This window comes from Lynx canadensis, chromosome B1, assembly GCF_007474595.2.
Source record: "Lynx canadensis isolate LIC74 chromosome B1, mLynCan4.pri.v2, whole genome shotgun sequence".
Classification (NCBI taxonomy): Eukaryota; Metazoa; Chordata; class Mammalia; order Carnivora; family Felidae; genus Lynx; species Lynx canadensis.
The window spans coordinates 120,858,090-120,870,826 of NC_044306.2; the positions used below are offsets into that span (position 1 = coordinate 120,858,090).

At 37.7% G+C, this 12,737-nt stretch overlaps 1 protein-coding gene across 1 annotated transcript in view; it reads right to left on the bottom strand.

Moving 5' to 3' along the window:
- The window catches only part of BANK1 (B cell scaffold protein with ankyrin repeats 1), a 314,203-nt gene extending 302,912 nt beyond the window's left edge, over nucleotides 1-11,291 (bottom strand). Inside the window, 1 exon segment of the mRNA XM_030313356.1 lies at nucleotides 11,154-11,291. Within this exon segment, the coding sequence (XP_030169216.1) occupies nucleotides 11,154-11,223 (70 nt within the window). The 5' untranslated portion in view covers nucleotides 11,224-11,291.
- Nucleotides 11,292-12,737: the final 1,446 nt, after the last annotated feature.

The window sequence follows — 12,737 nt, forward strand, 5'->3', positions numbered from 1 at the left end:
TTATTCACACAGTGGCAGGTTTACATAGTCTGACAAATGAAAATACCTGCAAAATCAGTTGAGATGCATACATGCTATTGAAATACCAACTGCGTGAACACACACAGTCCAAAATATTCTTATATTTAGAATGCCTTACAGGGGCGCCTGGGTGGCGCAGTCGGTTAAGCGTCCGACTTCAGCCAGGTCACGATCTCGCGGTCCGGGAGTTCGAGCCCCGCCTCAGGCTCTGGGCTGATGGCTCGGAGCCTGGAGCCTGTTTCTGATTCTGTGTCTCCCTTTCTCTCAGCCCCTCCCCCGTTCATGCTCTGTCTCTCTCTGTCCCAAAAATAAATAAACGTTGAAAAAAAAAATTAAAAAAAAAAAAAAATAGAATGCCTTACACATGTTCCCAGTTTCATTTCATTCCTACTTTACTTTCCCCAACAGATAATCCCCTTCTGATTTTATTCCTATTTTCTCTAACACATCTCACAATCAAAGCTCTCATTTCAATAGTTAGAATTAATCATAAGGGAATTAAAGAAATAGGCATATTGTGTGTGTCTTACTCAACCTGTCAATGCCATTTTCCCTACTGTATACCCTCCTCTGTTTCTATTCTTATTATACGCCCACCTCCCTCTCATTCAAAAGATGGCCAGGCCCAAGAGCTGAGGAAATTGCACAAAAAGCAGTGTTACCGATCTCGGGCTTGAAAGAACCATCCTCTCAAGAACTACTTGCCATTTAACAGGGATGAAAACGTGGTGCAAAAAACCCTCTTTCTCTACCAGTGTTCAGATGACAATGCATTCCATGGTTAAATATGTTCATGAAATATTGGATTAGAGAAAACTGAAGATACATAGTTGCAGAAATTTATCAGACCAGTATGGAATGTCCCAGTATGCACATTCAAAACTTATTTCACAGAACACTTTCTCCAAGGAACACATATGGTACACAATACAGATTGAACAGCACAGTACTAAAAAAAGAAAGCCCTGGAAGCATGAGCTCAGGTTTTCCAGGTATTGGCCATCAGGTAAGAGAAATTATGAACCACCCTTCATAATCTCCCACGTGGCCCACCATTTTCACCTAGCAACAGGCATGACAATTATCAATCACAGAGCACCTACTATGCTGCAAGTATTACCAAATGTTCTTTCCTCTTTTCATCATGAGTACAGAGAGGTCTTGTAACAGAATTACCTAAAGAATGAGGAGCCTAGGTTTTTATATGTACCAGTTAAGAAAATTGTTCTAAGGAGTCATAAAGCAATAAAATATTTTAACGTAATAAAATGAAATATGAGCATACTTTTTAATGAATCTTCTATATTCTCCTAAGCAGAAGCGGGAATGAAATATGTGTTAATAGCTAACTTCACAGCAGACTGGTCCTCACAAACGAAATAGAAAAGCTCTCCCTTTCTTTCTATAATTACACGTGCTTTCTAATTGCCCATAGGTTACTCTCAACCAGAAATTTGCTTAGGAGAACCTTCCTATTATTCTTCGGACCCTGAAAGATCTAAGTGAGACATTATATAGATTTATACTCTATTAGGAGTAAACTGCTTAGACATAATTCAAGCAATTCTGAAGATATCACTAAATCTTTACCTATATAACTAAATCAACTGTTATTTTTACTTGTTGATATTAGAAATGCCTTCACCCCAAAAGCTAAGAGACTTTGAATCCACTATTATCCAGTTTTTGTGTGTGTGTTGGTTTTCTTCTTTGCAGGGAGGGGCAGAGAGGATGTATGATAATATAGTTTATAGTTGTAGGCTAAATCTTCAAGAATAAAGAAATGAAAATTAATCACGTTTTTATTTTAAAAGAATATGATGTAAAATTCTTGGGGCACCTGGGTGGATCAGTTGGTTAAGCGCCCAACTTTGGCTCAGGTCATGATCTCGTGGTTCGTGAGTTCGAGCTCCACATCGGGCTCTGTGTTGACAGCTCAGAGCCTAGAGCCTGCTTCAGATGCTGTGTCTCCCTCTCTCTCTGCCCCTCCCTTGCTTGCGCTTTGTCTCTCTCTTTCTCTCACTCTCAAAAATAAATAAACATTAATTATTTTAAAAACTGAATTCTCAAAATGGGAGAAAACTGTTCTTTACCCATTAACTAGTTTCCCTGAAGACAAAACACAATTTCACACATAAAATCACATAATTTGTTTTCCTGGCAGACCATAGGTTTCATCCAGTTCAATTTGTAGAGAATAACCAGAGAAACATGTTTGAGATATTATTGTGTTTAATAGAACAATTAGAAAGGTTAAACAGGAGAACAAAAAAGGACATTTACATGAAGCTCTCAATCTTGAGATTCATATGTGACACCAGAAATACAGACAAGGAATCATGTAAACACAGTCCATCTAATAAAAGTGAAATTTGAATACTGAAGGTATTAATATCTGCCGTTTGCTAAGCGCCTGCTATAAATGCTCCAGGAGTTTTACATACAGAATTACATTCAATTATATCAAAAATAGATATGTTTCTTATCTCAGATATAAATAAATTGGATTTTAGAATTTTTTTAAGTTATTTATTTGGAGAGAGAGTAAGCATGAGTGGGGGAGGAGCAGGCAGAGAGGGAGAGAGAATCAGAAGCAAGCTCTGTGCACTCTCAGCGTGGAGCTCTAAGTGGGGCTCGATCTCACAAACCATAAGATCATGACATGAGCTGCAATCAAGAGTCCACAGCTTAACTGACTGAGCCAGCCACTCAGGTTCCCCAAGAAATTGGATTTTAGATGAGTAATTTGTTTAAAATCACACAATAAGTGACAGTTTCCATATTTGAGTTGATATGAATAGTTACAGATATTGATATAGAGAATCAATCCACAAACACAGACATATTTAGTTATCTTTAAAATATATTTACGGTGTTAAATTGGAAAAAATGTATAGGAAAACAGGTGAGAGATTAGGAGAATAGGTGACTGCTCTATAATACAATAAAAATCTTGATATATTTTAAACTGCAATTCTATATGTATATCCAAAGATCTATCTTAAATTTCTTTTAAGGGGCACCTGGGTGGCTCAGTCAGTTAAGCTTCCTACTTCAGCTCAGGTCATGATCTCGTGTGCGTGAGTTCAAGCCCCCAGTCTGGCTCTGTACTGACAGCTCAGAGCCTGGAGCCTGCTTGGATTCTGTGTTTCCCTTTCTCACTGCCCCTCTGCCGTTCACACTCTTGTCTCTCTGTCAAAAATAAATAAAACATTAACAAAATTCCTTTAAAAAGGTTGTGCATGCTTTTTTTTTCATTGTAACATCTTATACTGTTTAAAACTAATAAAAGATTAGATATTTTCCTTCCTATATTATTAATGCAAAGGTCACAATTAATGATTCAAAGAATAAATTTTGTGAGAAAATTCATTTACCTGGAAAGACATTTTAAATATAGAAAGCAAACTCTTGTTACATTTACTCATAGAACCACAACAGGAAAGTTCAACTTTCATGTGGTTATAACATGAGTGAGTGGAAAGTTTCCAACTTCGTCATGTGGTTTAAATAAACCAAGTTACTATATATTTCTTCTGAAACCTAGGACCTTTTATACACAGAATTTTCTACTCAAATTAATCCAATAGAAGATTTAATAGCATTTAAAGTTGATTCTCCCCAAATAAGTATATAAATATAATACAATTCCAATGCAATGAAAGGCATCTATTTTTATTGGTGCAGATCCAGCAAATAGGAGACGGCTCATGAGCCAGAAATTCTTGGGATCCTGGCACCAGTCTCTTTCAGGTGCCAACAGCTCGTTCTTCCTGATTCCCCAGCTTCCTGATGGTTATAAAATAGCAGATGCCCCTGGCCACTTATGAAAACTGGTTCCCATAGCCTAGTTAGGAAAATTATTCCTGGTGGTCCAGACTAGAGATCGCTCCCAAATACTTTACACCAAATATGTAAAAGCTAATTTCCTATATCAAAGTTCTTTCTGCCTAAAATGGCTAGATTGCTTTCATTAAATGTCTCCAAATCAAGTGTTACACAATATTCCAATTGTTTCATGGAAGGGGGAGAAGTAGATAAAATAATCTCTTAACGTAAGTAATGAAAAACTAATAATAAATAAGAAATTTATGGGATTTCTTAAATAAGAAAATTACGGGAAAGAAGATCCCTCAGGGGGCACCTGGGTGACTCAGTAGGTTAAATGTCCAACTTTGGCTCAGGTGATGTCACAGTTCATGAGTTTGAGCCCCGTGTTCCGAGCCTGCTTCGGATTCTGTGTCTCCCTCTCTCTCTGCCCCTCCCCCACTCATGCTCTGTCTCTCTCTCTCTCTCTCTTTCTTTCAAAATTAAACATTAAAAAAAATTAAAAAATAAAATCAAATAAAGAAGATCCCTCAGGAGAACTTTCCTTAGCAGATATTGGCTTGGAAATAAACAAATACATGAGTGGAACAGAATAGACAATTCAGAATGCAGATTCCAGGATACATGAGACTTTGTGGTATGGCAAAAATGGAATAGATGACACTTGAACAATGTGGGGGTTAGAGGCATCAACCCCTTATGCAGTCAAAAACCCTCCTATAACTTGTGATTCCCCCAAAACTTAACTACCAATAGCCTACTATTGACTGGAGGCCTTTTCAATAGCATAAACAGTCTATTAACACAGATTTTATATGTTATATGTATTATATACTATATTCTTACAATAAAATAAGCTAGAGACAAGAAAATATCAACAAAATCATGCAGAAGAGAAAATACACTTACAGTATTATACTGTATTTATTAAAAAACAAAAAACATGTATAAGTGGACCCTTACAGTTCAAATTCCTGTTGCTTAAGCATCAACTGTATTTCAGTTTACTGGGAAGAGTATGGTTCATTTAATAAATGCTGATTTCTCAGCTGGCTTTAAGTTTGAAAAACTTAATCCCCCAGAGGGACTGCGATACTAGCTAGTAAATTACGCTACTTTTATACCTCCTCTTTCTCCTTGACTAAGATTAAATGTCATAAGCATTCTCTCTGTAGGCCTTGATTTAAATACATTTTTAAAATCTGCTAGAAGTAATATGCTATCAACTTTTAAGGAAGTAAAAACATCCTATTAAAACTATTAAAAAACACTATTGTAATTTTATGATTAATACAATTTTATAACTATATAATTCAAAATTCTAAACTTCTTAATAGTGCTTAACTCTTAGAATATTAACCTTTGAGTGAATTATTTCCTCACCAACTCTAGGGACTTTAAGTTTAGAGACAAAAATAACTGCATGGATTTTCTTCAATTTCAGTAATCAAGTGAGATAACTGCAAATATTCTTATCAGGAGAACCACTAGACTTAGAAGGCATCCTATTCTCAGTGCATAAAAGACCTAATTCACAGATTGTTTAACTTGCGATGAAAAATGCAGAATAGACATCATCTTAACAATAACTCTCTAAAAGGGAAGAAGCTTATGGAAACAGAAGAGACAGTATTTGAGAAATACAGGTATTCTAGCCCCAAATGTATTTTTTTCCTCCAAAGGAAGAGAAAGTCATTCAAACGACCTTACCTAAAAAGAATATGAGTGTAAAGATACCACAGTCATCTTATGGAGACCAGATCAGAAAAACAAGTGCAGGTGGCCTGGAAACGGAAAGTCGGAAACTAAGACTACTCCCTCTTTCAGTCCTCCTTAATTCTCTCCATTCATCTTGCTAATGATCCATCGTGGACAAGAGTCAACTGGCTGTCATCCTCTATTGTGTGTCATTAAACATTATCCTTCCCCCTTCCACTGACAACAGTCTTATTATCTCTTGTTTGAAAGGAAAGAAAGGCTTTGTTGAGTCCAACAAATCTGTAAAAGCAGACAACACACATCACTGGCCAGTAAGCAAAGGCAGCAAGCTGCCTCTTAAATGCCTATACTTGACCCAAGTGACTATTTCCAGGAATCTGAATGACCCACGGTTTTACCCATTTAACACGAGCACGGATGGATAGGACATGATAAAGGATGGTTCTCAGTCTATAGGTAAGTGCCTGGAGTAGTGAAAGTTTTAAACTTTTATTGACAAGTGATGAGAGAATTAAGGAAATTATCTCATTAACTGAAATAAAGGTAGAATTTTGCCTCAGTTTTATCTCACTGACTTTCTCATTAGTGATGCAGTAGTTCACTAATTGTACTAAAAATGCAGTTGTCTCCTGAAACTTTTAATCAGTCTATTAAATCTAAATAAAATGTGATCAACCAATGAGGAAAATGTGTAAACCTTAGGGATTTTGCACAGTCACAAGAAATACTCTACAAGTTGTTATTCTAGTGACATGATTTTACAGAATCATACCACTTTGATGTGGTATGTTTCTTTCCCACATCTTTGATGTATCTCTCTGCTCTCTAAACTCTTCCTAAAAAGATATGATGACTTGGAAGTTACAACTTTAATAGTTTAGACAAGTTCTTGTAGGAAATGAAATAACACAATGAATTATTAAATATTTTCATATAATTATACTGAACCATATAACTTCTTGTTCAAAGTAGGTGCTAATTTGATGCTCTCACCTATCAAGGTAATGTGATATCCATATCATATGAATTCAAAGTAGTAACACAATTAGTGGCAGCTATTAAAAGAAGGCCAAAACTTCAAGTGGTCTTGACACTATGTTATTTTTCTGACAGTTAGGCATGATCCTTTCTATGGCTATATTAGAACAAAAAAAATGAGTGAAAATATTGATCCTAATCAAAGGATGATGCTTAGTCTTCAGCATGGATCATAACCCCAAAATGAGGCACATGGCAAATGAAATTCCAAGTCAGAAACTATTCTTGTACTTTTTTAGTATGTCTTCTTTATAAAGCAGAACACATAAAAAATGAAGCATGGGAATTACTAATACAGAAGAGCAGAAGAGCTTAAAAGAAAGGAAAAGATGACAAAGTATGATAAAACATAACTTATTTTAATTAATTGGATACAAAGGAAATCTTGTAAAAGACCATACGTAAGGCATTGATAAATCACTTCTTAGGATTATAAAGGGAAGTGGTCTTTCTGGATTATTTCAGTGAGGAGCACTTGAAAACAACAAAGACATTTCTATTCAGTGGTAAATGTCTAAAAAAAATCATTCTTTTTATCTGAGTGAAAAATAAATACAAAGGGGGTATAATTCCATATAATATTTGGTATTTTTACCACCCGGACTATTTCACTGTCTGCAGTGAAACTTGGATACTATTCTTTATATTTAGAATAGGAAAGAATTACAAGGCCATATAACAGCTTATTTTTAAATAATAACTTCTGGAATGTTTGCCCTTCCTATTCTTATTTCATAGCTGTCTCTAAAATTACTGTATGATATTACATAATATATAAAGTAATAAAATAGCAACTGTAACTTAGGTAATCAGGTAACAGCTATTTAAATTCTTAAAACGTGTGACTTATATTTGGCAGGAATGATATTCTTTACATTGGATTTTTTTTAACCAAGCAGTAAATATTTGGGTAGATTCTCCATCTTTTTATAATTCAATGAATGATCCTATAATTTTCAGTTTGATGCTTACTTTTCCACATATATTTATATTTTTTAACTAGATCATAACTGGTACTGTGATATGGGTAAATAAAACATGCTCTCAATTTGTCTTAATCATTCCCATTTTATTCTTTCCTGTAAATGCCCTAGTCTAATGCCCTTTTAATCACTCTATCCTTAGTTCTTCTCATTGTGGGTTTTTTTTTTTTCTCCTCTCACAACTATTACCCACAATATTTCCCCAAGGATATAGCACTATCTTTCTACAGGAAGCCATATGCCCTAATTTGTTTCATGTTGGAACTTAATGGCTTCATTCAAGTTTTCCCCCAATTTTATTTTATTTTCTTCATAAACAGAGAGTTTGCTTTCTCCAAAAAAACTCTATCTTTTATATGTAAACATTACACTATTGACCAATGACCTAAGAATTAAAATAATAGCTAACATGTACTAAGCAATTACTATTTGCTCTGGTACCCTGAAAATCACTTCACATGTATTTTCTCTTCCAATCCTCAAAAAGACTCTTTTGAATAAGGATTATTATTGTCTCCACTTTTGCTTTTTAAATGGATAAACTGAGGTAACAACAGATTTAGTTATATGTCTAAGATTGAACAGCAAATAATCAATAAAGCTGGACTGATGTGAGGCAATCTGAGTCCATAGGCCTTCAAAAGTAGGGCATGATCACCTACAATATGTTCAGATAGATGTGGTGAAAAAGTTCCCCCTGATTCTCCAAGTACACACCACATACAATGCTGTTTAACTCTGGAACCCTAAGCATTAGATAGTACAGAATTATTCCTGTTAAAATGAAAACACCCTAAGAGATCTACCTCTCTTTTAAAATCTCAGCAAAAGCAACTTTATCTGAACATTTCCAGCTGGTCTGAAGAAGGCAAGTTTCACCAGTTGCCAGAACAAGAACCAAGGTATTTTCTTGGAAGGAGAAATCAAGGTTATTTGCTATGTTAGAAGACTGAAGACAGAATAAAAAGCTTCAAATCTTCAAGAACTTCATGACAGAGAGAGAGACCCAGACAAACCGTGTCTCTCACAAGTTATACATAAGCATCGAGCACATGGTGAATCACGGTAGATGCCTTCTGGGTTTTTTAAAAAATTTTTACTGTTTATTTTTGAGAAGGGGGGGGGGTAGAGCACAAGTGCACAGGGGAGGGGAGGCGACCCAGGGAGACACAGAATCCAAAGCACACTCCAGGGTCCGGGCTGTTAGCACAGAGCCCAACGGGGCTCAAACCCAGGAGACTTGAGATCATGACCTGAGCCGAAGTCTGACACTTTACTGACAGAGGCGCCCCAGATGATTTGTTTTTAAGCTAATTATTTATTTAACTCCCTTCATAAAAGGCATCAAATAATATTAATAAAAAATACACAAAAACTACAGGGTGGGGAACAGTCTGTGCTTTAATAAATAAACAGTCCTTATTGAAGGTAGTAGTTAAATTTGTTTCTAAAATCACTAGGTTTGGAATAAAGCAAAGAAAGAATTTCTCATTTGGACATTGGTGGCCAGTATCTAGTTAAACATAAACCAGAAAAATACATTTCCAAATGGAATTTTCATCCACTATGCATATTTTTACATTGTTTTAGTACTGGGTATCATATCCTTCCTGCTTCCATTAAAAGACAAGTTGGATACTCACAGTGTTTACCATTTTATACTCATATAACTACACAACTTTTGTAGGGGGATAAAAGGTTGTTGGCGAAGTGATGAATAGGTGATCTTCAAATAATAATTAGTTACGTGACCATGGGAAAATCACTACTTGGGTCTCAGCTTTCTCTTCTCTAAAATGAAGCATTGAAGTGATTTCACCACAACGTGCCACATTAAGCTAAAATCTACCATGCTGTGGTAACATTTGTCCAAAGCAGACAGAAAGGACACACAAAAAAGCTCTCCATATATGAGAAGAATTAATCAGAACTACTCATGGAACAGTCCTCATGGAATAGGCATGGGTTAATACCAAAAGTCAGCTCCTTATAAGAAAAAAATGTAACTACCTTGGCCAAAGGAGGTAAATGGAAGCAAGTGATAAATACCACATTGGGAAGGAGCAAAGGAGATGGGGGAAATCACACAGGAGGCACAGGAATAATCAGAACTAAATACTGGGTCGCATCACTCTAGCATTATTCACAATAGCAAGTACCTCAAAGTATTACCTGACTATCGAAGGGAATAAAAGACATTTTCTGGCTAAACCGTTCAATCATGAAGTTTGAACAAACCGTAGCCCATTCTATTTAACTAAATTGTTAAGCTGAAATCATAAATGTTAGCACATCAAGATATCGTGGGCTCTAATTTTTTTCTTCTCATTTAAATCGTCACAAACATGCTTCCCATTTTAAGAAACGCAGTCTTTTAAAATGTATTTGTCAAACATGCACACTATCCAAGAGAAGCAGCATGACCTTTAAAAATGCTAGGAAGCCATGAAGAATTCTATTCGGCTAATTACTATTTTCAGATTTTCTTGTTGCATTTCTCACTGTGAACAACTCCAGTAATCTTAATACCCAAGTGAAGGCTTTTTTTTTTTTTTATTTCAAAACTGGACACTTTATAACCATTAGTTCACAAATCCATTTAAAACACTCAAAAAGAACTGAGTACAACTGCCTTAACATCCATTTATGTATTCACCCACATTGACTGCTTCTCCTTTGACCAAGGTAGCAAAATCTGCGGAGTGAGGGGTCTCTATCCAGAGTAACCCGTCCGCTAAACGGATCCCAGTCCATCCCAGAAATTTACCGGGCTGGATTCTGAAAGGCTGGGCAGGTAAACCGGACAAGCGGTTTTGCAAAAAAAAAAAACAAAAAAAACAAAAAAACAAAAAAACAAAAAACAAAAAAACCCCACAAAACATGTTGACACAAGTTTTAGGACGCAGAACTTTAAAACACGCGCTTAACTTTAAAACCCATTCCAGGGGCGCCTGGGTGGCGCAGTCGGTTAAGCGTCCGACTTCAGCCAGGTCACGATCTCGCGGTCCGGGAGTTCGAGCCCCGCGTCAGGCTCTGGGCTGATGGCTCAGAGCCTGGAGCCTGTTTCCGATTCTGTGTCTCCCTCTCTCTCTGCCCCTCCCCCGTTCATGCTCTGTCTCTCTCTGTCCCAAAAATAAAAAAAAAAAAAAAAAAAAAAAAAAAAAAAAAAAAAAAAAAAAAAAAAAAAAAAAAACCCATTCCAAGGTGCCTGGAGAAACTAGAGGGCCCTGTCCCACGCTCTCTGGAAAGTTCCAGGCACTCCGAAGTTGCGGACTTTGACGGGACGAACGAGAGGCGCTCCCACTTCATCCCGGACAGACCGCCCTTCCAGAGACCACACTCCCCGCCCCCCCCCCACCCCATTACAGTTGGAGCCCGGTCGCCAGCCGGACGGCAGACGCGGCGGGAAGAAAGGGGCAGCTCCGGTGCCCCGGTTCCCGACGCGCGCGGGCGTCAGCAGCCCGAGCGCAATGATCGCCGAAGGGTGCGCGCGCAGTCTCCGCCGAGCCCTGGAGCCGCGCGGCCGGCCTCGCCCTCCCGCCGCCCGCACGCGCGAACACCCACCTGGGGGCGCTGGGCTGCCGGGGGCCCGCTCCCGGCTCCCGCCCGCCCGGCCCGACGCTGCAGGCAGCATCGCGGCGGCTGAAGCCAGGCAGCCTGCGGACAGGACTCTGCTGCCCGAGATTCTCGGCGAGATCGTCTCTAGACGCCCCCCTTCGTCAGCCCACCGCGGGCGGGTCTGGCCGCAGGGCCCGGAAACGCAGCCCGTGGGCTCAGGCCACAGGGTCACCACGAGGCCTTGCGAGGGCGCCCTGAGGAAGTGAAACTGCCCAGGGACTTGCGCTTGCCTGCTTTTTAGGCTGCTCTCGTTTCTCCTAACACTCTCTGGGCCTGTTCACTCCGGAGATCTTAGAGCTGGGATACCTGTGACTCCAGCTTTTGTCCCATTCTAGGTCTTCCACTTTGTCCCCACTTCCGGGAAGAAATAGGGATACCAGATGTAGACACTTGCTGGCAAAGGGGAGCGATAGATACAGATATATGGATCTGGTTATAGAAATAAAGATACAAAGATGTAGATGCAGAGACACAGTTGATTTTTTTTTAATATTCATTTTGCCCATACTGTGTAGGCTAGATTCATAAATTGCAAAGTGATTTTAAAAACCGTATAAAATTTATTTCCCTCTCCTGCTCCAAGTCAGAACTGGTAAAAAAATAAGACGTGGATTGAAATAGATTCTCCAAGTAAGGGTTTAACTTCGCTTGCTTCGAAGACTGAGAAATACTCAGACTTCGCCCAGATCCTTAATATAAATGTCCCTTCTTCTCTCAAGGTTCTCTAACTTAGTAATTTACTTTTTGAAATTGAAAATATTTTTGAAGATCAAATTGAAGATTTGATAGTAGTTCATGGTTTAAATGTTCCTCTCCCTCTTTTTTAGAAAAGAAATCTAAACGGGAGAGCTATGTAGCCACTATTTATCTCATACAGTCTTTTTTAGGAATACCATAAATATCAAAGTATCCAAAATGTTAACTTTTCCCACATAACTCGATTAGTTTTTGTAGTTTATACCACGATGAAGAAAACTTAGAGAAATATGTGAAATGTCAGCAATTTTGAAAACTGTCATGTACATTTCTCTACTTTCTGGTAGTTCCTTTAATGTCGTTATTAACTTTAAGTTGACTTTCTTTATTGGACTTTTCTTTGACTTTTCTTGGACTTTATTTGACCTTTCTTTATAACAAGAGACTAATTTATCATATTGACAAGTTAAGTGTATAGTCTTCTATAAATACCTGTTTGCTAAGAGAGCTCAGTACAATAAAGACAGAGGGTTTGGTTTTCAGGGAACATACAAACCCTTGCTAAATATTTTCAGAATTCAATTCTAACTAATGTGTAAGTCTTTTTTAAACAAGCCACTGTGGAGACAGGGTCCTAACTGATACATTTGCATGTGTGTGTGTGTGTGTATTATATATACATATCTTACATATATGTGTATGTGTGTGTTTATATAAAAATACATTGATTCTTCACAAAAGATACTTCAACGATGACTTTGAGGAGGAAGGAAGAGACATAAGCATTACACCTTATGCTCCCCAATTAAGTGTCCAAATCTTCAAAGGCATTTC